This window comes from Lissotriton helveticus, chromosome 7 (assembly GCF_964261635.1).
Source record: "Lissotriton helveticus chromosome 7, aLisHel1.1, whole genome shotgun sequence".
In the NCBI taxonomy this organism is placed as follows: Eukaryota; Metazoa; Chordata; class Amphibia; order Caudata; family Salamandridae; genus Lissotriton; species Lissotriton helveticus.
The window spans coordinates 144,919,373-144,945,206 of record NC_136068.1 but is presented as its reverse complement, the minus strand read 5'-3'; the positions used below and the strand labels follow the sequence as shown (position 1 = coordinate 144,945,206).

The window sequence follows — 25,834 nt, the reverse complement described above, 5'->3', positions numbered from 1 at the left end:
AGGGTCAACTGGACCAAGTCCGGAGTATACTCGTTTAGCCCGGACTTGGGGGAGTGCGACGTGCGCCTTGGAGGCGCCCGACTCGCATGGTACCCGACCACGTTCAAATACCTCGGGCTACACATCTACAGAGACCCGCAGAGCATACTGGAGGGCAATCTGGTGCGCGCCATTTCCTCGCTGCGGGCCCAGATGGCCTTCTGGAAGACTTTGCCATTGAATGTGCCCAGCCGGATTGCACTATCCAAAATGATAGCGCTGCCCAGACTACTCTACCACTTTGCGAATATCCCACTGTATGTCCCCACAAAGATATTCCGAGAGCTGGAATCAATGCTCCGCGGCTTGATCTGGAACACAGGACGCCCGCGCGTGGCCCTGGCAAAACTATACTCCCCGACTGCGGAGGGGGGGCTGGCAGTCCCCAACATGGAGCTGTATTACCTGGCTGCACAGCTACAATGGGTGACACATTGGCTCGGCGACTCACACCTCGACGACACGGCCAATGCAGACTACCAGTGGACACACCCTCAGGTGTGCGCCCTGTTTCACCCACTGACCAAGGGACCCCGCCCTCTGCCCCTGCACGTGGCTGTGGCCCGTAAATGCTTTGTCCGTAGCCTGAAACTGACGCAGAATGTCAGGCCATACGCCCCTGCCCTCCCCCTGTTGGGCACCCCCCGGAGGGGTGGGATGGTGACATCACGCACCCTGGCGCTCTGGGCTACGGCCGGAGTGGAGACCATGGGCGACCTGTATGCGGACGGGGCCCTGCTTACATTTGCGGAACTGTCGGGGAGCACGGGTCTTCCGGCGGGTCAATTCCTGCTCCACGCATCAGTGATACGGGCGTATACGGAATCCTGGGGGGATATGCAGGAGGAACCGCCGATTCATCATCTAATACAGTACCTGCATGTTATGGGCAGGGGCACACACATCACACACTGGCTGGCGCAGGCACTTCTCACGCACACGCAAAAACCCACGCAGTCGATCAGGGACAAATGGGCAGCCCACCGTGGGAGGGGCTGGACAGATAAGGAGTGGAGCCTGGTTCTGGCCAGCCCTGTGAACGTCCCGCGCAACTCCCGCTTCCGAACCATTCAGTTGTACATACTACACCAGGCGTACTTATCACCAGATAGAATAAATAAGTACTTTGCGATCAACACTGTCCCAGATGCGACCTGCTAGGGGCGGACATCCTGCATATGCTCCGGCACTGCCCATCCCTGGCCACATACTGGGGGGAGGTGACATCACTCCTGACACACAGCACAGGCCCGGGGTTACCTAACACGTGGGAGGCATGCGTTCTTGGGTTGTATAAAAGGACTAAACTGAATAAAACGCAAGCTCGGTTCTGGGATCTGGGCCTCATCACCGCCAAACGACTGCTCACTCGGCACTGGAAGAGAAGGGAACCTCCAACCCCTGCACACTGGTACGCATCATTCACTAACTGGGCCAGAGCGGAGGGCACGGCGCTACGACGGGAGGAGATAGCGGGTCTGAGGCAGCACCCGATCGCACAAATCTGGGAGACTATCCTGGGGTCCCTGCAGGGGGAGGGCGGGGCCAGGGGGCTCGCATAGTGACTGTTGGGATGGGCGGGCGCCGCAGGGGTGACAGCTCGGTAGACAGAACTACACATCGCATCCCCCCCCGAGCGTGACACCGGCCCTCAGGCGTGCAGGTCATGGACGCAGCCAGCCACCTACACGAGGGCTCTCTAGCAAACGATGACTTGACATTTGCCCCATACACCACGCTCCCGACACCGATCCCACGAGTACACTCCCCCCCCCCACCCCATCCTTTACCCATTACATATTCCCGTGTTTACGGTTTCGGACTCCTGCTTTTTCCGGCTGTGGCCATAACCCCTTCCATGACACGATAGAAGGATGTCATTAGCCACGCATTAGGCAGCGAGCCCGGGCGCGGGTAGCATCTGCCGGAAATACAGCTGGGCTACTTCATTCACTCGTCTGCTGCAAGCGCCACACACTAGGCTGACAACCGGTGAGGCCCTACTGCTCACCGTGGATGTCCTTTAACAGGTTCACGGCTATCTGCGCATGCATACCACTGACCTCACTATTCCACTGACACATTCTCAGTGCACACTGTACAGGTCAGAGGGTTTCTGGTTTCATGCATGCCGGAGGGGCACGACGCTATGCAGCCACAACAGACACTATGGGACATACCGATACGAACTGTACTGTTTTTTGTTTGCAGAGTTAACGGTTTATTTCTAGAAAAAATGTAAAATGAGACGTCACTTATAGAAATGATTGTATGCTGGACGAGTATGTACTGCACAAATTACCGGAAGTGTGTCACGTCAGTGGACGGGTAAGGTGCCGCAGAGCACCTTCCCCTAGGAACCGCTACCCCAAAGATCCACCGTCTTGTTGCAGCCGGCCCGCGGGGTTGTAGGCTTTGCTATGTGTACTGCACTTTTGAACAATAATAAACGTCTTTACAAAAAAAAAAAAAAAATATTTAAGTTCAGAGTTCACAAAAGCGAGAGACACAGGGCCTGCATTCATTAGGGACGCCTTCAAGGCATTTATAAGAAGAGCAATTGCACTCAATGCTCATCAAAGACAGATGGGATGGATCACAAGCCAAAGCTAGAAGGGGAGTTGAAGCTAAAAGAAATACAACACTGCGAAGAGGGAAATGACGAAAATGTGAAGGCAATTGAATCTGTTAATTTCTGAGGGCTAAGAAAAAGCACTGCTCTCACTGAAACAGATAGTCCACAAGAAAGCTAATAAAACTGATACATTTTTATCTACTCAATAGTGAAGGGCACAAGATGGCATGCACATATCTAACATTTGGATGCGGGGGAACACTTAAATGGACAGAAAGGGAAAAACAAGAAGCCCTCTTAGAATTTTACCACTTCATATATGAGAGCTAAGAATCATTGATGGGTTCAATCAATCAATTCTTACAACCCATATAACTACCGGTCTGCAGGGTAGCCACACTCAGTCAAAGAGGTGACCAGAATAATCAAAATTCTCCCTTCACACAAATCACCTGGACCTGTTGGGCTAACAAATATTTTCTAAAAAAGATTGGTGTACCCCCTATCCCTGCAACGGACTACATTTTTCTAACCCCTTTCGTGAATTACTAAGGGTAACAGACACAATGAATGACTATAATATTACGCTTATACACAAGACAGGCAAAAACAAAAGAACAGGCCCATATGACTTCTCCGCTCAGGCCTAAAAATGTATAAGAAGGTTCTGCCTAGCAGACTGGAGAATTGTATGCTAAATTTGATAGAAACAGACCAACTTGAGTTCATTAAGAACCACCAAACCTTTAATAAGACATTCTCATGGTGATCCTAGGGATCTATACTGAGAAGGCCTTTGACCATGTAAAATGGACATGTCTAGGAGCGGTTCTGACCAAAGTAGGAATAGGACCCCACGTACAAAAGAACATTTGGGCTGCATACCATAGTCCCTCAGCAGGAATACTGGTAGATGGGAACCGCTCTGACAGATTCACACTTACAAGAAGGACGAGGTAGGGCTGCCCCCTTTACAGAAACAAAAAATGCCTACTCTATTACTTTCTTATCGGTATACCTCATAGACTTAACACGGTATAATATTCTTGAGCCAAAACATTCATAGAATTTATTACAAATGTAACTTTTTATCTTTTTGTTATTGTACATAGATCATTTTTTTTCTCATGTAACACATATATATTTGTACATTGCGACACATAATATTCACATAAACAGATTCATGGTATACATCCTAAACATCCTATATGTGATGTGGATACACTTTTTTTAGTACAAGTGGAACTGGGGTGGCCCAAAAAATCTGTTTTTATTTATCTGTCTGTTTATGTGAATATTACAAGTCGCAATGATTGAATATATATGGGTTATATGAGAAAAAATATTGATCTATGTACAATAACAAAAAGATAAAAAGTTACGTTTGTAATAAATAGTTTATATTAAATTTTGGCTCAAGAATTTTCCATTGTGTTAAATCTATGAGGTACACAGATAAGAAAGAAATGAAGTAGGCAATATTTGTTTCGGTGTGGTTCTGTTCCCCTTACTTTCCTCTCCTCAAATTGTGTTTTCAGGGGCTCGCTTGTATACTAGTAGGGCTGCTCCCTGTCCTCGCTTTTGTTCATACTTTCAACTGACCCCCTCTCGCAACTTGCTATACAAGTCTGCAGTGCGAGGTAGGGTATTCAGGAATGACATTCACAAGATTCAACATTTCGCTGACAACATTCTCCTGACACTAGTTAACCTGACAACATCTGCTAAGAGTGATAATGAATCTTATAAGGCAATATGGGGAGGTCTCTAAATTTCAAATCAACATATCCAAATCTGAAATAATGGGAATGAGAACAGATAAACAGATTTGACAGACTAAAAAAGAGACAGAAGAAACAAACCCACTTAAATGGACCTCTTCTAAGGCCATTAAATACACGGGGTATGGATAATGCCCACTCTACAGGACCTTTAGTAACTAAGCTACACGCCCCATATTGTAGAGGTGAAACTGACCTAACCAGATCAGTGTCATCTTAAGCATTTTGTGGGCCCAGAGCAATAAATATTTTGAGGACCCCAGTATGGAACAACTTCAAATTGTATTACCCAATTGACAAAAATACACACAAGTGAGCTAGAGAGAATGTTCACAGGGAACACTTTTGAACGTTTAGGGTTCCAGCGTAGCATGTGTTTTGAAAGTGGAAGAAAACAATATCACCTTAGATTTGCAGTTGTGTAAGCAGTTGATGATACCCCTTTCCATGGCAGCACCACGGATGGCTTGAACCCATGTCCTCAGGCATGAGGGGGCATCTACTTTTCAACTACCCAGAGAGACATGTATTGACTTTTTTGTGAAATTGTGGGGGACTCTGAGGACACAGGACCAAAGATTGAGATATCTGGGCAGGATTATCGAGGGTACTCCAAAGATACAAGGGTCCCAGAGAGAAAACATTCCAACAATTCTAACCCAATTCAGGATTCTGTTACACACTGTATCCTGCCACGCAGAGGAAGATATACCAACGCAGGATTCAAGAAGGAAAATTATAACTTGACTAAGTACGAAATAGGAAGAATGAATTTGGAAGCACCCAAGGATATGGAAGGAGAACTGGTGATGAGAGACAAACCCAAAGAGACTGTCCGGACGTTTGCAACTTATAATGAAGAAGACCAAGGCCTGAAAATATAGAGGACTGATCCGTTTCTTCATAGTCTGTTATAGGCCCTACTTTAGTGAGTAGAGAAAAAAACATAGCTCAGTCCAAACATTCAGGACCCTCCTGGAACAAATGTAAAAAAAGACACAGAGGCTTATGACCTGGCAGCAGAAATATTCCAAAGTCTAGGTAAAAGAATAGAGAATAGGTAAAAGAGAATCAAGCAACAGAATGAAGCTGGCACATGATTTATGGAAAGAACTCATTCCAGAGATGCCAAAAAGAAGGGAGACTAAGAGAGAATATGCCTCGTATACTTCAGTCTTCATCTTTAATGAGCAGACTAAAGCACAGGGCAAAATATGTCTGAACATACTTCTATAGATGTGCTTAACTCACTCAGGACAATAATGCTTTATGCCATACTGCTCAACTAGATGTAACTTCAGGTGGGAGCACACAGCGTTTTAGACTGCTCTCATTATTTAATGGATTTGCTAGGCATTGCTTTTATTTGCCTAGGAGGGGAAATGTAATTGTATTGAATGAACACCTATGTTTAACATCCTTGAAAACAGAAACATACACTGTGTTTCCCCGGGATGAAGTTCCAGTTTTGAAAATTCAATGCACAGATAAATGGGTAAATGAACGCATGACGAGGCCTTTTCAACTGCGGTATGGAGTTGGAGTATGACATAAATACGTTGTCTCCTCTATGTTTTTTTAACATTTCTATTAGTAAACACCTCAAGAAGGTGAGCAGCTCCAACAGGCAAGATATCCCACAGCAAATAGTACACAACAGCCTCTGACCCTCAAAAATAAATACGTTCAGGAAGAACAAAACCACACTGAACATTACATGCATTTTGGATCTTCAAATAAGATCTGAAATGTCTTTCAAAAGTGTAGTGGTCAGTGCAGTGAGCGCAATTTAATTACAACTGCATGTGAAGCAGGCAACGATGTTTTATCAGCCAGATCAGCATTTTCTTATGTTTTTCAACAACAACCCCCCAAGCTGGAGTTAGCTGCAAAAAGTGTTATTTAAATTTCAGCAGGTCAAACCTGCCGAAATGTATTAGGCGATATGCATACAGTATTTACAGTATAATGAAGATTTCGGTGTGTAAAACACCAAATTAGTCATGTTATTCCCCACAAACTCATAATAGTTATTTATCGCACCCCATATACAGCGAATAAGCGTGGTATTGTTTATCGAGTGTGATAAATCGCACCTATGCTTGTAATCAGGCCCCAAGTGTTACAGAATTCAAAAACCAAAGCCATTTTGAATAACTTGACAATTTTACCTATTTCCTTCATGCTCAATCTGCACTGGCGTCCTGAAGCTTCATGGATCAATTTAAATGTATTACCATACTCCATAAATCTTTATTTGGTAATGCTACAGGGCACTTAAGTAGAATATCGGGCACTGGAGTTGAGAATTCTCAAACAGCTTGCTCAGTTCTGAAAGTTTAGCCTCTTGTATCAGTTTCAAGATGAAGTGTGTACTATCTTCATTGGAGCCTGGTACACAAAAACATCGATTTGTGTGCTCAGTACTTGTGTGTGCTTAGCTTTATACTGATGGGGTGCACTGAGAACACCGTGACATTTCTTTTCACTGTGATTCACAAATTATGTTTTGTGAATAAACATTTTACGATTCAGAGTGAGAGCAGATTTATTTCACACCTCTTTCTTGTGATCTTTTACATTGGCAGCAGTAAGCACACAGTGTACTGAGGGTCATAATTATAGGCAAGTCACGCAGGGCAGCGCAGCATGTCACTTTGACAAGCTGTGTGTCAGGGAAGGAATGCGCTGTATTTGAGTCAATACGCCGCATTCCTGCCTCTTCCCCTGCACTGGTACGCTGTTGTATGCCCTGCGCCAACACAAGCTCCCTGGTACAAGGGTGCACAAAAAAATACCCCTGAGGCTTTTTTCGCTTTCTGTGTGGTGCTGAATGCAGCCCAGTAGAAAAAGGAAAACATTAGGTAAATAAACATATTTCTCTTCATTACACCTCATCTGGGGAGGCGCAGGTTTTAGGTGTATTCCAAGGTGTGCCACTTCTGGTGCATCTAAGAATGCGTCAAAATCCATGGACATTGTGTGGGAACATCCACACAATGCCCATGGAAAGGCCTCCTTGGCGCAGAGTAATAAAACGGAGCAATTTGAACTGCGTTGCAGTACTCAAGATTTATAAAGCCACTCAAGGTGGCCTTGCACGGCTTCATAAATCACATTTTTTATTTGTGTTGATCTTGCACAATGTTGAGTAAGGCTCGTGAATATGCCCCTGAGTTTTGATCCTGGAGGTGTGCATGTTGGTGGGCTTTATCAACGTCAATGTAGTTAGCACGCTACCTTTCCCTTGCCTCACCTTTTATGTTTTTGCCATCCCCTTCATCAGCCATGTAAGGAATGTTAGTTTTATTCTACACCTTAAGCTGTAGGCCTCTTCAGGGAGTCGTCTGTTTCCTGCATACAGGGTCCTTATACAGGGTACTCTTCTCAGTGGGACAAAGAGCAGGCCACTCCTCCCCACAGCCAACAAAGATTTGTTCTCCCTTCAAGCATTAAAGGTGAGATATTTAGTCTATAACATCCTGCATGGACAGTATGTGTACCTAATTTCTTATCATTTAATCTAATTAACAGCCCGCTAAAAGTTACATGCTCACCAGTGTGTGAAAGTGGTCCCCTGGGTGAACATTTGCACCATTCTCTGTGTACTGGCTGATCCTAATCCATTGTTTCTTGCTTATCTACCTCTCTTCCTCGTTTAACCATTAATCTAAGTCAAAGCACTATTTACTTCTCATGCTCTGTCTTGAGGCAGAGGAGAATCAGTGAACTCTCATCCGGAGCCAAGCCTTTGAGGTCCTGATAGTTTGCCAGGCCAGGATACGGCTGACAGCTCCTTTGCTTCATATTCAGAGAGAGTTGTTTAAGGGCTTGTCTTAATTATTTGCAAACTAGTATATATGGAATATGGCCAATTTAGCTTAAAAGTTGAAAACATTTGTATGTATAAATTGTCTTTTTGATGAAAAATATGTATTTAAAAACAGTGCTGCAAGATACCCACCACTCTGTAGGCTATTTAAGAATATCAATGATGATCCTATGAAGAAGTGTTCTCATTCAATATGAATCTTGGGAGAATGTCATGTTTGAGAAAGTTTACTCAATAAAGAGCTAATGTGGGGGGCGCCGGAGGCCCCATAATGGGACTGGTGGCAACGAGATTTGGATTGGTGACAGAGGGCGGAGGAAACGATCTACAAGGCTAGGGGTTGCGTAAAGAAATGGAGGGGGATCTGTGGTCCCTGGCGGAAGTACCGAGCCATGGGGGGGGGATAACAGGGATAATGGTTGTTGTTCTACGATACAGTACTGTGTTGCCTTCGAATGTACAATTAATTGTTAGCATTTTACATGTGAAAAGTATTTTTCATGTTTTTACAACTGCTTACCTGGGACAACATGTGAAAAAGTACATTATTTAATATAGGTGGATGAAAGAGGAAACCAAACGAAAAGCTGTGTATGTTTCAAAGTAGAAGTCAACTGAAGAGCACCCTGGTGGGCAATAATTTTATGCGTTTGTGATACGCTTATGAAACACAATTGGTCAATGAGCCTTAGTATGAAAATACTGACACACAAAGGCCTTCATGCAGAGCTGGGCAGATTGCATCACATGGTCTCATATGTCTGTCCTGGTCATGTCCAGCATACATCTTCATGGCTACTTTAGGGTTCACTTATAAAGTAGGCTATGATTGAAAATTATAAAAGGCTTTAAATTCCATAATTTCCTTACCTCTTTCTTGTCAAAATGAGGCAATTCCTGTAAACAAGTCCCATTGTTGAAGTTCCACAGTTTGATGGTTCCATCTTTTAATCCAGTAATCAGGCGCCTCCCAGGACCATCAAACGTCATTGCAGTGACCTCAACAGATTTCTCCTTGGATGTAGAAAACTGCATCACCTTTTGTCCAGTCATGATGTCCCACACACTAACAACCCCACTGTGGCACCCGCTCACCACCTGAATGGAAGTTAAAGCAGCACAAGGACCTTAAAATCCATTTGACAGTACCTTAGTGTTCTATAATCATCGTACAACAGAATAAAACAGTACAGTAAAGTAAGATAAAACTGGAATTGAAAGCACTTTCACATTCATACCTTCAATATGGGAATTCATTATACTTGTGTAGCTCAACAGAACTTTAGATCAAGCTGACAGAATTAATGGCTGAGTAACAAAACAGCTTTAGGTAACGTATTCAAATATACATAAGAAAGAGTTGAGGTGCTCTTGAGTTCTGACGAGTAGTGATTCTTTACTGGCAAGGATCCTGGTTAACACCAAGCAATTGGATGGAGCTTCAGTGGAATATGTCTGCATTGCACTGGTGCAGCATTGTATGCATGGGAACTTTTTCTAAACGGTGTTTTGTGTTGGTCTCTGGTTTCCTCATCACAGAGAAACCAACTAACGAGACTATGCTGGGTGTCCTCAATCAAGAGACTAAATAATCATACTGCCCTGTATACTCTAAGCTTAAATGCACAACTCTCTACTAAATCCTATACTTGTGAATTGCTGCTTTTTATGACTTGAGCTCTCGAGAGAACCACTATACCTATTACACCTCTTCTCACCTTGTTCTGGGTCGCTTCATGCACAAGTGTATTTCAATATTGTTTTGACTGTAAAGACGCGGCCGGCCCTACGCGGTTGTAGGCGACTTGCTGTGTAGGATACTCCAGTTTAATGCACAGTACTTACTGATGAAAGTTCAGCACACCAACGCTTCCGGCCACAGGATGGTTGTAGGCATGAAGCTGTGTAATCCACTGAATTTCCCAATTAAAAAAAAAACAAAAACCTCTCTACTAAATCCATGTGACAGAGACCACCAAGCTCCTAACAAACAAGGCACACTGGCCCATAACACTGCAAAGTATTCTATGTATTCAATGGATATAATAGTGGTGACTTTCCTATTGGACATTTGGGAATATTGCCATCTGGTTTTTTTCACCTCTTGGTGGAGAAGTAGGACCCCTAGACTCCAGAGGGGCCACTATGGACTTAGCCTTGTGTGGCAGGATAGCACAGAAACATCAATGGTAGCATTTTTCCCACGTATCCTTTGGGTTGCCTGGTTTCTTCTTAGAATGGCACAACACTCATGCAGGGTAAATTATAACATCTTGTTTTCCCCTGACATTACATTCTTCCATAGTTACATGAAATGCCGTGTGCGGCCCTGAGCCCCCCAACAAGTGGGCTGTAAAAACCCTCTGTAGTTATCTATACCCATCGTGGTGCTTTCTTGGCAGGCATGTTGGAAGTAAAAATGACCACCCGCTTGTCTGTTTTGTCTTTAGCTCATTTTTGTCATCGGGTATCTACATGTCATACGTTCTGTAGAAATATACTCATGTGCAAGACATTTGTTTAAACTAATGTAACTGTGTAATTTGTTTTTGTAACAAAACCTATTTAACCTTTTTTCTGTACACTACTTGCATGCAGTAGTATTTTACAATGTAAAGCTTAGATATCCTTCTTGGTGCTATTCTCGCTATAAAAAAATTACAAAAATAAAAAAAATGAAATAAATATGCTCTAAATGTTCAAAGTTGTGCAGCACTGCCTCGTAGAAAAGCTCCAGTAACACGGAAAGAAAGAAAATAAGTTACTTACCTGTAACTATGGTTATCAAGTATAGGTAGCTTTCATAGATTCACATGTCTGAATCATTGTTCGTGGTCCAGACGGGAGTCCCACAGTAACATATTCAAGCAGTATTTAACCCCTTGCATGCTGATGACGGCCCCCGGCCGTCATGCATCACGGTGGGCGTGTGCTGATGACTGCTGGGGCCGTCATGATCCCGCCCACTCTTCAAAACGGCCGCCCAGCACGAAAATTTGCGCCGCATGCAAGGGGTTAAATAATGCCTTAGGCTATAATGGTCAGAGCCATGATTTATATAGCCTATCTATGTCCTTTAAAAAAAAGGACTAAATGGTGAATACAGCTAATCAGCTGCAAGCACCCTCTAGAACGTTCCCATCAGAGGCAGTTTCCCTCAGATTTTCCCAGCAGAAGTGAGTATCTTAATTAATAATTTGGTAACCGCCTCTACGGAGGGAGGGTGGGTGCATGTGAACCTATGAAAGATACCAATACTGGATAACCGTTGTTACAGGTAAGTAACTTATTTTCCTATCCAGTATTGGGGTATCCTTAATAGATTTACATGTATGAATCATAGTAGCAAACAGTCACATCCAATTGTATCTTGTCTGTTGTGAATGGTGGTGAACTTCTAAAACATAGTGAACCCCAACAGTTTGAGGGAATACAAGAGGCACCTTAAAGGCTATACCTGTTTCTACTGTTGTTATTATATATATATATATACATGTTCATATATTTTCTCTCTTTTTTGGGGGGGGGGGAATAAGGGGATGCAAGAAAGAAGTGCACGGAACATAAAAACTTAAAATGGCACATATATTAGCATTTCCATATACAAAGTATTAGGGAGAGGCAAGGAAAACAATGGCATAACTTATAATAGACCTTACCTAGTAATGTTTTACATCATTCAGAACATGTAAGCATTTGAAATCACCATGAGAACAAAAGACTCTTTCCAATGGTTAGAAAGATGGAAGATGGAAGAGATAGCGAAGCTCTGCCTGGCCAAACGCTGCATCTGCATCCTGTGCGGACTCCAGGCAGTAGTGCTGTTTGAAGGTATGAGTGGTCCTCCAGGCTGCAGTACCACATATTTTTTCCATCTTCATCACAGCGAAGAGGGTAGCTGACGTGCCAACTGCCCTGGTGGAGTCAGATTGCGGTGTCCTTTCCTACGGTTTGTTAGGTTTGTAATGACAGAACTGTATTGCAGCCAATATCCATCTTGCGCTGGTGGCTTACGTTACTGCAGTTCCTTCTCTGCCTTGGCCACAGGCCACTACTAATTGATCGTTTTTTTGAATGTCCTTCGTTTTCAGAAGGTAGAACTTAAGGCAACGTTTGAAATCCAGTGTATGGACTGTTTGCTCTGCAGGTGTTGAGGTTTGCAGAAAAAAAGACGGGAGTATAACCAGCTCATCAAGGTGGAATTGTGACAGCACTTTAGGAATAAATGTAGGATTAGTCCCTAAAATCACAGTGTCTTCTTTAAATATTAAAAAGGGTTTCCTAATGGTGAATGCTTGGAACTTGCTTACCCGTTTGGCTGAGGTGAGGGTAAGCAAAAGAGTGACTTTCCATGTTAGGAATTTCATTTCAGTTTTATGAATAGGTTCAAATGGTCTTTTCATGAGTTGGGCAAGGACAACATTGAGGTTCCATTCCAGTGGAGTTGCACACACTGGAGGAAAAGTACGGAACAGTCCCTTCATAAATTGTTTGATCAGGCTTGAGGCACAAAGAGAAGCGGCGCTGGAAGCTCTTCTATAACAAGAGATGAAAGCCAGATGCACAATAACTGATGCGAAAGCTAAACCAGATTTTGGCAAGGAGAGGAGATATGGCAAAATCTGTAGTGGGGATACTTGAAATGGACGCAGGCTATTTCGTTGACACCAAAAACAGAACCTTTTCCATTTCAGTTTGTACGCCTTGTTGATGCATTATACTCTAGATTTCGAGAGGATGTCTCTACACTCTGCAAACGTTCATGTCTCTAAACTCCAAGAATTCATGAGCCAAGCATGCAAGTGCAGTGACTCTGCATTCGATGGCGCAATTGACAGGTATCCTTGGTCAGAAGAGGAGCAAACAGCTGCAGACGTATGGGTCTGGCTTCTGATAGATGAAGAAGTTTCGGGAACTAGTGTTGCCTGGCCACCTGGGCACAATGGGAATTGGGCTACATCTCATCAGCTTTATTTTGGTCAGTACTCTGGGAATAAATGTGATTGGGGGCAGGGGGGAGGAGCAAGCATCCCTGGCCAGCTCATTGAACGGGCACTGCCCTGTAACCCCGGGAGAGGGAACCTGCTGGCATAGGACCTGCATTTGGCGTTGATGTCTGTGGCTAATAGGTCCCTGCGCTGGCTTTCTCCATAGTGCAAATACTCGATCCAGCTGGAATTGGGTGAGTTCCCATTCATGGCAATTGTCTGAAGCTCTGCTGAGAGCATCTGCTAGCTTGTTGTTTAGCCCTGGAACATGCTCGGCCTTAGGAGAAATCCCATACTCTGTTGCCCTGCTCCATAGTTCTTACGCTTCCTGAGAAAGCGCAAGAGATTTGGTTCCTCTCTGTTTTTGTAGAACATACTGCTCGTATTGTCTATACGGACCAGTATGGAGGCGCCTGCTATTCTCAGTAGAAAAGACTGTAAAGAGAGAAATATAGCCTTCAACTCCAGGCAGTTGATTCGACTTTGTCTTTGAGAATTGGACCATTTGTCTTGAATTTGAAGGTCCTGCAAGTGACCTCCCCATCCTTCCATAGAGGTATCCGTTGTCAGGATGTAGTCTGGTATGCTTTGCAGAAAAGTGATTCCTTTTGAAAGTTTTTAAGTGTGGTATCACCACTGCATTACCGCTTTCATGGCCAGCGTAACCTGGAATGATGTCTTTGAAGGATCCAGACGTTTAAAGCCATTGCTTTTGCACTAGGTCTATTGCCGATGGGCACATTCACAGGAGCAATGTGTGTTTTCTTACTCAAACAGACTTTCTTTTTGAAATGGCCATAGCCAATTGTCACACAAGGATTTGCCGTTCTTCTGACATGAATGTTTTGCATTGGACCGTTTCCAATCTAGCTCCCAGAAATGGTGTTATTTTATTCCTAAACAATGTGAAAGCCAAGGTCCTCACCAAAGTCTTGGCAGATAGGCTGGTATCCGTCATAACGGAGCTGGTGCACGTTGACTAATCTGGGTTTATACCCTTAGAAGCCCCGCCATAATTTACGGCAACTATACGGGGTGCTGTACATGACTGAGAATGTTGGAAGTTCTCAGACGGCATTGATGGCGCTGGACGACTCAATGGCCTTTAATAGCATCAAATGGCCCTATCTGTTTATGGTTCTCCAGAGGCTGGGTCTCAATCCGATCTTCTGCAGTTGGTGAAGACTCTTGTACAAACTACCCACGGCGCAGGTGCGGGTTAATCCGGCAATATCCAGGGCTTTCCTCTTGCGAAGAGATACCAGGCAGGGTTGCCCCCGGATTCCCCTCCTCTTCGCTCTCACATTGGAACCACTGGCTCATTGGATCAGGAGAGACCCCATGATTTGGGGGGATTGCGGCGCCTCTACAATGACCATATGGGTCTGTATCTGGCGAGACCATACCGCACGATAGCCCGAGTGCTGCATATTTTTTAACTGTTTGGCAGCTACTCCGGCTATACTATTAACTGGTCGAAGTCAGTGATTTTCCCACTGTCGGGTCCCCCCCTCGGACTTCATCTCGGTGTTCGGCCCCAGTGGTTATCAAGGGTTTTAAATACTTAGGCGTTTACGCGAGACAAAAAGGTGTTTCTTGGCGCTGACGTGAGGCACTAGAGTACCCTCCCACTTTCCCTCATGGGCAGTGAGGCTTTATTCAAAATGCTTACATTGCAGAGACTTCTCTACATTCTACAGAATACACCATACCCTGTCCCCCCATGCACTTTCAAACAAATAGTACAGGCGGTGCAAACCTTGTTGTGGGACAGAGGGTCCCCGAGAATTGTGCTGCAAACAGCTCCACAGGGGAGTGTATGATGGAGGTCTGGCGCTCCCAGATGTCAAGTTATATTACTGGGCCTCCCAGCTTCAGGTGATAAACGACTGGGTATATAAGGACAGTAGTAAACCTGCCTACAGAGTGGATAGGATGGTTATGCCTAGGGGCAATTGTTAACCTCTCCTTCATGCCCGGAGGTTGCAGACGGGGTGGCCTCAACACACCAGGGTAGTACTGCAGTGCTGGAGAGAGGCTAATAAACTCCTATGGTGGATGGGTAAACTGACCGGAAGAACCACACTGTGGTTGGGTGAGCAAATGCGGGAGGTGGCTGCTTTAACGGGCTGCAAGGGGTGGAAGCTGATAGGAATCGAATATTTAGGTGATGTCTGGAAAGGGGATTCCCCCTGCTCATTTGAGTACCTCTAAGGAGAATACAACCTACACCAGTCACAGAGATACCATCATATTCGACTCTTGCATGCCCTACAATCGCATGTACAGTGTGGTACGTCTATTCTGGAATACTCCCCGATGGAGGATAGGTTGTTGCTTGACCCCATAACAGAGAAGCCCACATCTACAATTTATCGCGAATTGATAAACAACATACCTGACCCCCTAATCACTCTTACAGCAGCTTGGGCCATAGACCTTGGAAGCATAGACGATGAGGACTGGCAGGATGCGTTGCAGAGTCCTAGAGAGATTGCAATCCGTTCTAGGTTCAGACAGGTGCAACTAAAAAGCCTTCACCGTACCTACTATCCCCACATGCACCTCTATACATGGGGCAGGCGTCAGTTGGCATTATGCGTAAGGGGCTGCCAACAGGAGATCACCTTCTTTCATATCTGTGGAGTGCCCGGAGATCATCCCCTTCTGGACGAAGGTCACTGATACCATGTCTAGTGTGGTGGGGGAGACTGTTCCGATGGAGCCAAAGTGGCTCTTATTGATGATTAAAGGTGACACTGAATTGTCTAGGTATGTGGAAATATGGTTGGTCCTGGCTGCGGGAGTGGCAAAACAAAATATTGCTAGGGGTTGGGGGGCGCAGACACCCCCACAGTTGGAGGGATGGAAGTGTGACCTCGACTGGTGTCAAAGGGCCGATATAACTGTGTACAAAAGTAGGGGGTGCTAAATAATGGAGGAAAGTGTGGGCCCCCTGGCGGAAGTACAGAGAATCTGGGGCAGTCATGGAGAGGTAGGGAGGATGGGAATTGCTGATTGGCCTTGTTGTTCCCCACTGATTATTTTCCTGCTAATTATTGTGATATCTCCATATTGGCACTACTTTGTACTTTATGGTTTCACAAGCATTGGTAATAAAAAGATTTTTTTTTTAAAAATGGTGTTATTTGTTTAGGAATAAATTAAGACTTTGCGATGTTCACTGTCAACCCTAAACTGCTGAACAGTTGAAGACAAGCATTTGTGGTTTCAGTTGCTTGCTTTGCTGGTGATGCCTTCAGCAGCCAGTCGTCCAAGTAGTGGAATACTTGGTGACCTTGGGAACGTAGGACTGCGGCAACTGGAGTTTGGCACTTTGTAAATATTCTGGGTGCCGATTTGAGGCCAGAGGGGAGTAGCTTAAATTGGTAAATAGGTACCAACTACCATGAACCTGAGGAATGTTCGATGCTTCCGATGGATGGGTATGTGGAAGTATGTGTGTTCCTACTCAAGGGAGGTCATGAAGTCTCCTTTTTGAGACGACGTAAGATTTCAGCCAGAGTTACCACCCTGAATGTTTGTTTTCTCAGGAACTTTTTTCATTTTCTGAGATCCAATATTGGTCTCCATTCCCCTGACCTCTTCATAAGTAAGAAAGAACCGGCAATAGAAACCCTGACCACTTTTAAAGTTGGAACTTCCTCGATCGCTCCTTTTGAGCGCATTATTTATGCCTCTTTGTGCAATAAGTGAAGACGAGGGGAAGGGGCTCCTTTAGGTTGAGTACTTGGTGGTCTCTCTACGGACTCCAGAGTATGACCGAGGACAATCAGATCCAACGGTGTAAGAAACTGGAGATCCTTGCACCCACGGGAGGGGAGAGGGAATCTGGTACCCTGCTCAGATCATTGTTTTCTCTCATTGTCTCTGCTGTTGTTGGTGCTCTCTTTCAGCCCCCTTGATGAGAGAAACCAGCCGTAGAAGATTGAAGGTAGGTGGCAGGTTCATAGGTTTGCCTGTATTGTGGCTGATAGGGATGGCATTGTGCCCTCTGGTAATTGCCTTTGTAGGTGGCGAAACCTCGTCTGTTTGCTCCTCAGAAAGACGTTTTTCTGTACTGGAGAGAGCCTAAAGAATTTGCTGTCTCAGTATCAGTCTTGATGGATAGTAGCACCTCATCGATATGCTTACCAAACAAAGCGTCCCCATCAAACGCCATATTCAGGACCTTTGTCTGGATCTCTGGTGGTCTAGCAAGGAGACCATGTCCTGCCACTTCTGTCGATTGTAACTGCTGATGATACCAAAGCGCTGGCCGCTTTGATGGTAGTTGCAGCCAGAGTGAAGAAACGCTTCCTCATAATGTCTGGCCTACACCCTACCTTATTTGGGGGAGGGAGGGGGGGGGGTTTGAAATTGGGATGGCCGGGTTCTTTGATCTCCTTTGTGCCGCCTGAGAAATAACAGAATCCGGTCTTGGGTGGCCCGTTAGGCAGGGAGGTGAATCCTGTGGGACTCTGTACTTTTTGTCTATTTGAGAGAGCAGTGGCAGTATCGTGGTTGGAGTTTTCATTATTTTCACTCCCTCTAGCCAAAGGTAGTCAATGATCGGGATTGTTCGAATGGACTTCCTAGCCACCTCCTTAAAATCATACAGAAAGCTGTCTGCATGCTTTACAGCCATGGGGAGATGGAACCGGTTGGAAGCCCTCTCCATTAAGTTGTGGCAACCCCCTATGTCTTCTGGAGGCGAATCCGCAGGATGGTGTGACAGAGGAGAGGGTTTGGGGCTAATGTAATCTTCCCAAGAATCTGCAGGTGTAGGCTCTGGAATCTCACCCTCTTCCCTCTCCTCATCTGAGGAGGAAGGGTTGTCCGGATCAGGCTCCTGTATAGCGAAACCGGTGTTTTAAGGGACTGCGTTTGCACTGGTGGTGGCTCTTTTTGAACACCTTGTGATGGAAACCTTTGTTTATAGTCCACCAGCATAACCTGAAAGTCTTGAATCAAAGATGGTGGAAGATGGGCCATCTCTCTGGGGCGAGATTCAGGAGGATAGCCATAATGTTGGTAATGACGTGGTACCGCCAAATATGTCTGATAGTATTGGTGCTCATCGTCATAATCCTCGTCCTCTTCCTGGCAATTTACATGTAACTTGGATGGACTATGAGCAACTCTGTATAATCCATCATCATTCTCTTCATTTGACTCCTGTAGATCTAAAAGGTGTGAAGGGGGCAAAGCGGAGATTTTGCAGAATTTCGAAATCTCCAGATGAATAAATGTCATAGACACCTTTATCATTGTCGACAGTGGCGTAGACGGTATCATGACGACCGAAGATGGGATGCCAGTCTTCGATGGTGCTGTTGCAGCCAATCTTGCCGTTGATAGTGTCGCCTTCGGCGATGTCAACTGTGTCGTCGAGGATTCAGCGTCCATGACAGGAGGGATGTTGATGGTATGGTTGTCGGCGATGCCTTTGTCGACTTCGCCAACTGAGTCTTCGCTGACGACACAGACGTCGATGGAGTTGTCGTCAACGATAATAGCATCAATTAAGTTCTTGTTGACAGTATAGGCCCAAAGATGGCCGCTGTTGATGATTACTCGGCCCTGAGCTTCCCAGGATCTGAGGAGGAGGCTCTATGATGTTTCTCATTTTTTTAGCTCTTGCTCTCTGGGGAGGTTTTAGGTGTTTCCTGCCCTCTCCAGAGTCTTTATGACAAGATCTGGCTCTCTTGTGAGGCCTGGATGATCCATCACTGTTCTCTTCAGATGATTGCTGGTGCTTAGTGGACTGCATCTACAAAAGCAGTTTTAGAAGAGAAAGTTCAACAGATATTGCACTGCCTTACCTCATGGGCTGGGTGGAGGCAATAAATGCAGTCCTTGAAAGGATCATCAACATGGACCCTCTTCTTGCCACAAGTCTTGCAGGCATGGAAGAGGCCTTTTTATCAGACATAATGAAGAAATATTCCAGGAATAAATTCCAGAAGTTTGTATAAGAGAACTGAGTAGAACTCAGGGAGACTCCCTTCACAGATCACGGGTGGTGAAAATCTGAGGGAAACTGCCTCTGCTGGTAAGGTTCTAGATGGGGCTAGCAGCTGATTGGCTGTATTCAACATTTAGTCCTTTTTTTAAAAGGACACAGATAGGCTATAGAAAACATGGCTAATGGCCTTTATAGCATTATTTAAATACTGCTTGATTCTGTTACTGTGGAACTCCCATCTCGATGACGAAGAATAATTCAGGCATGTGAATCTATGAAAGATACCCCAATACTGGATAATTTAAAAAAACTCAAACTGCACATTTGTGATGAGGCGACTACCTACTCATAGTCTGTAAATAACGCAGTTTGTAGTGGCTGAAGGGATGATGCACTCCAGCTTCACTATACAGGTTGGGCCTGAAATTGCAGCTGCAGCTCTACAGCAGAGAGTTATACATCAGTGCTCCAAAACAATGGCACTTCTAGTGTGATTGAAAACGAAAGGACTGCAATACCTTCAATAACTAAGGTAAATCATGGTAGACTATAGGTAATCCTAGCACGAGATGATGATACATTGCATGCGAGGTACGATCTAAGCTTGTTTGGAAGTGGCACATGTATGGAAAATATAAACTGATGTTTTGGTACCAGACATATATTTACTAAAAATGAAAATCTGGTTTTCAGGACAAAAAAGTTTTTATATGCGTTTGTTTTGGATACCTGAGTTTATTTCCCCCAACGTCCAGCCAAAATTTAGCAGAGAAAAAAGCCTTGGTATTTACCAGGGCCTACATATTGTTCCCAAACATAATAATTATAGCACCTGCAAAATTCAAATCACTCCTGTGTCGGATTTTATCGCGCGAGCTAATTATCACATCCAAAAAGCAGTTTAAATCAGGACCTATGCCTCGCTGAAAACTGCCACACAGCACTGCCTTATGCTTTCTGCTGAGCAAATGTAATACTTCATAGTCCTACAACTGGATCGATCCTTGAGGAAAGTAAGTGTAAAGTACTGTCCTCGTATTACAGGGTGGAGTCTTGCACCAGGAGATTTGTAAACGACTTAATGCAATTCACTGCACTGCTTACAGAAGAATTTTTGCATTACCTGCCTTTTCACAGTTTCTTCTACGACTTTAGAGTTTGGTTTGCCTAATCAGGGAATATTCATTGAGGCCAATCTGACAAAGGTCACTTTTAGAGCTGGGATATTAAAGAAGGAAACCCGTACAATTTCTTTTGATGAATATGCTGCTCCCTTGTAGTTCTCTGCAGGGAAACTGTCAGAGGTTGTCTTAGGGCCTTTGACTTGCAAAGTTCTAGTAATATTGTAGTGGCATAACATTTAATTATTTTAAGGTGCTGGTAAAGACAATTAAAGCAAAAACTCAATTTAGCTTGATGTCACTGAATGAACTACTTCTACAAAGCAAACCTTTGTGGGTGTTAACCCCAATTTTTCATTTGTTTGGTGGTGGGGGCTCAACTGCTGGTAATTTCTGAACTCGATACGGCTTTCTATTTCCCAGTATATGTGCTCTGACTCTTTCTAAAGAGTGGCTTGGTGGTTGATCACTTTAATTTTTAAAAATGCATATATATTGGATTTTTGTCGTTTCAGTTGTAATTTTACTCATAAGATTATTTTATTTATTTTAAAATTGGTTGTGGAGTTTGGTTCTGTTTTGTGTGACTTTTTCTACTTATTATGCAATGCTTAAATACTTGACATACTGCCTTTGATTTAAACCTGACTACTTTTTGTCATGGTACCAGGGAATGATCACAGGTACATTTTATTTAATTTGTTTGATATCTAGCAGGTGTTGGTCTTAATCTTTGATTTGGACTCTTGTCCGCCCCAAATAAAAATACACCTTTGTATAACCACCAAAACACATTTTGTGAACACCCTTAGTTCTTTCCATTTAAATCCCTTACCCACTAGACATATTTATTGAGGACACTTACTAGACCTATTTGGAAAAACATTCTGCAGAAACGGCTACTATTACAAACTTTAAATGAAATATGGAGGGGGTGGAGATCACTGGTGGGATTTCATAATAGATACAGATTATTCAGAACAGATAAAGATAATTTATCATTTACGATCTGCTTGTGCCCAATTTTGCTTGCAGAACGAAGATTATGGTCACCTCAAATGTTTCTTAAGGAAGGGAATAGGTCCACGAAGGTCAAGGCATTTCTTTACTCTAATTCTGTTTCACCTCTCGTCTCATGTAGGTTTTTGTTTGACACCGTATGCAAACATCTTGTGTCATCAAGGATAACAATGTGCAAGATTTAATGGCCTTGGTTATATATTTTTTATAGCATGGGCAAAATCAGCTTTAACAGATATTAACTACGGATGTTTGATAGTGCTGCCTTGTAAGATTTTTACTAATCCTGCCATAAACTATTTAAATACATAAACAAAACCAATATACTGTACCATATCCAAGTGAAAATAACCATCAACACTAAACTGCCCCATAAAGACAGCAAAACACCAGACAACTTGCATTTTAGGGCTACTACTTATTAAACCTCCACACTACACAGCATCCTACAGGCAACAATATAGAGTGGGGTACTGTTTGTATCAGAGGGTGAACAGTCAAAATATCGACTAGAAAATATCGACTAGACATAATATCGAGTTTTAAATATCGAATGGACAAAATATCGACTTGACAGAATATAGACATCAAAAATATCGTTTTTAAGGTAAGTAATGTAATATCGAATGTTAAAAATATAGACAGTTAAAATATCGAAGTATATAATATAAGTTATTAAAATTATCAATTTTTAATAATTTAATATTTTATAGTGTTTTTTATGTTATTATATGTGTGAAAAGTGTGTATTTATGTTATAAATAATTTTAAATAATGAAATAATTTTTGCGTAATTTAATTCTGTAGCGGGTTGTGGGTTTATAGGGTGGGAAGTAATTTAATTATAATTAATTCAATATGTACATTTATTTATTGGTATTTATTTTTAATTATTTGTTAATTAATTAACTTTTAATTGGCAATTAATTAAAATTAATTGATTAATTGCTAATTATGTTAATTTTACTAATTTATTTTTTGTAGCGGGTTGTGGGTTTATAGGGGAATTGGGTGGGAAGTAATTTATTTACAATTAATTAAATATGCTAACATATTTATTGGTATTGTTTTAGAATTAATTGTTACTTACTTTTTTATGGGTAATTAATTAAATAAAAATTGCTAATTAATTTTATTTAATTGATTAATTGCTAATTATGTTAATTTAATAATTTATTTTCTGTAGTGGGTTGTGGGTTTATAGGGGAATAGGATGGGAAGTTATTTATTTATAATTAATTAAATAAATAAATTTATTTAATTGTATTTAATTTGAATTTATTGTAAATTATTTTTTTAATGTTAAATTATTAATTGTTAATTTGTAATTAATTTGTATTAATAGTTAAATAATTGTAATAATTAATTTTAATTTGTAATTTTAATTGATTAATTATTATATTATATTAAATTCGTAATTACTTTTAATTAATTTTTGATAGATATTAATTTATATTTATTGAAATAATATATGAAGTATTTAATTTCCCTACTGTTGCACTCTCTGGAGTGGGAATAGTAATTTTTACCTCTACGCTATCCAACGTTTTCCCTACTGTTGTACTCACTGAAGTTGGAATAGTAATTTTTACCCCTACGCTATCCAACGCTTTCCCTACTGTTGCACTCACTGGAGTGGGAATAGTAATTTACACCTCTACGCTATCCAACGCTTTCCCTACTGTTGCACTCACTGGAGTGAGAAAAGTAATTTTTACCCCTACCCTATCCAACGCTTTCCTCACTGTTGCACCCACTGGAGTTGGAATAGTGATTTTTACTGCTACGCTATCCAACGCTTTCCCTACTGTTGCACTCTTTGGAGTTTGAATAGTAATTTTTACCCCTACGCTATCCAACGCTTTCCCTACTGTTGCACCCACTGGAGTGGGAATAGTAATTTTTACCCCTACGCTATCCAACACTTTCCCTACTGTTGCACTCACTGGAGTGGGAATAGTAATTTTTACCCCTATGCTATCCAACACTTTCCCTACTGTTGCACTCTTTGGGGTGGGAATAGTAATTTTAACCCCTACGCTATCCAACGCTTTCCCTACTGTTGCACCCATTGGAGTGGGAATAGTAATGTTTACCTCTACGCTATCCAACGCTTTCCGTACTGTTGCACTCTTTGGAGTGGGAATAGTAATTTAAACCCCTACGCTATCCAACGCTTTCCCTACTGTTGCACTCTTTGGAGTGGGAATAGTAATTTTTACCCCTGCGCTATCCAACGATTTCCCTACTGTTGCACTCTTTGGAGTGGGAATAGTAATTTTAACCCCTACGCTATCCAACCCTTTCCCTACTGTTGCACTATTTGGAGTGGGAATAGTAATTTTTACCCCTACGCTATCCAATGCTTTCCCTACTGTTGCACCCACTGGAGTGGGAATAGTAATTTTTACCTCTATGCTATCCAACGCTTTCCCTACTGTTGCACACTTTGGAGTGGGAATAGTAATTTTAACCTCTACGCTATCCAACGCTTTCCCTACTGTTGCACTCTTTGGAGTGGGAATAGTAATTGAAACCCCTACGCTATCCAACGCTTTCCCTACTGTTGCACTATTTGGAGTGGGAATAGTAATTTTTACCCCTACGCTATCCAACGCTTTCCCTAATGTTGCACCCACTGGAGTGGGAAAAGTAATTTTTACCCCTACGCTATCCCACACTTTCCCTACTGTTGCACCCACTGGAGTGGGAAAAGTAATTTTTACCCCTACGCTATCTAACGCTTTCCCTACTGTTGCACTCACTGGAGTGGGAATAGTAATTTTAACCCCTACGCTATCCAACGCTTTCCCTACTGTTGCACCCACTGGAGTGGGAATAGTAATTTTGACCCCTACGCTATCCAACGCTTTCCTCACTGTTGCACCCACTGGAGTGGGAATAGTAATTTTTACCCCTACGCTATCCAACGTTTTCCCTACAGTTGCACTCTGTGGAGTGGGAATAGTATTTTTTACACTTCTGCTATCGTACAGTAATAATATTGGATATTATTTAATTATATTATGTTTATATATATATATATATATATATATGTTTTAACAAATATGATTGTAAATTCTTTTTTTTACTTTCATTAATTATTTAATTATTATAAGTTAATTTAAGTATTTTTAAGTATATTTTAGTAATTAATTTTAATTTTAATTTAATTTAACACTGTTTTGAATAAAGTCAATATTTTTTAAAACTATATTTTTGTAAACGATATTTTGTGCTCGATATTTTTGTACTTACCTGTTTGTAGATACAAACTCGATATTTTGTCTGTAGATATTTTTTCCTCGATATTTTTGCTAGTCGATATTCTGTCACTCGACATTATGTCAGTGATCCGTATCAGAGGTGTGGAAACAGAATAGGAACACTTGTTATTATTAACTGAATTGCTCTCCATTATTGTCTTCCAAATGTAAGGTAGTGTGCCATAAAGAACAATTTTGCAAAATGCCCTCTAATTTTCTTCATACCTAGTTTCATTCATTACATTTTACCACATGAATGGCGCATGTTCAGCATGCAATGAAAACTCATAAAAGGTTCAGTTCATGGCTCTGGATATTACGTTTTTGGACAAACAAAATACACCCCTGCAAAAGAAAGAGTCTGATGACATAATGGTATCTTACCTTTGTAAATCAGAACTTGGGTAAAAAATGTATAGATTAAAACGTGATTTGTTTCTACTTTTTCATACTTATTTTCATTTGTTTTTTATGTCAACAATTATTTATTTAGGAAAACCACAAGCGATCTACACAAATTAATTCTGCCTGCTTTTCAGATACTTATTGCTTTCTGGGTTCACCATAGATTTCATACATGTTTCCAACACTAACTGCAAGTGGGTAGAAACAACAAAAAAATAGGAAAACTTGAGTACCACTTAGAAAAATGCAAACACTGTAGTACACTACTCTGCCTGTTTCTAGAAGGGGAAAAGAATTATCATAGCACAGCAAAGATTTTGTTGATGCCATTTTTAGAAGAAAAAAACAGTTTTCCACAACACCTTTAAAAAACAAAACCACACATTCTGCTACATTTTGGCCATTTTTATTTTCTTAGTTTCCTCCAGAAGATCCTGGGTACCTTTAGAATCTGAACCAGGAGGGCAGAGTTCAAATATGGCCTGGATACACTTTGTGGAAACAGAGTTATGAAGGGGTAATCACAAATTACACTGACCATCAAAAAAGTGCTCAGCACTGTTGGGTGTCAGTAGAGGGGTTGTTTACCTCAGCACTTAATGAGTTAAATGTTCTTTATTATTGAAGAAGGTAATTTTTGTGGCTAAGGCAACTAAACTTTGTGTCAAAGGCCATCCCCAAGGGTATGCAATTTTCAAGTCATCTTGTCAAATCTACAACGGCATGAAGCACAAATATAAACTGCAAAAGGCTACTAAAAAGACCAAGAGGTATCTGTAAGTGCACGTTGTGAATGTGCACAGGGACACTGGACGATTACTGTGAAGGGCACCATTCAG

At 42.4% G+C, this 25,834-nt stretch overlaps 1 protein-coding gene across 7 annotated transcripts in view; it reads right to left on the bottom strand.

The window, feature by feature from the left end:
* EFCAB8 (EF-hand calcium binding domain 8) overlaps nucleotides 1–25,834 on the bottom strand; it is a 1,715,964-nt gene that overhangs the window by 772,486 nt on the left and 917,644 nt on the right. For all 7 annotated transcript variants that reach the window (XM_078651814.1, XM_078651813.1, XM_078651812.1 and 4 more), the window contains one exon: nucleotides 9,098–9,325. In XM_078651814.1, coding sequence (XP_078507940.1) covers nucleotides 9,098–9,325 — 228 coding nt within the window. The remainder of the gene's footprint in view (nucleotides 1–9,097; nucleotides 9,326–25,834) is intronic.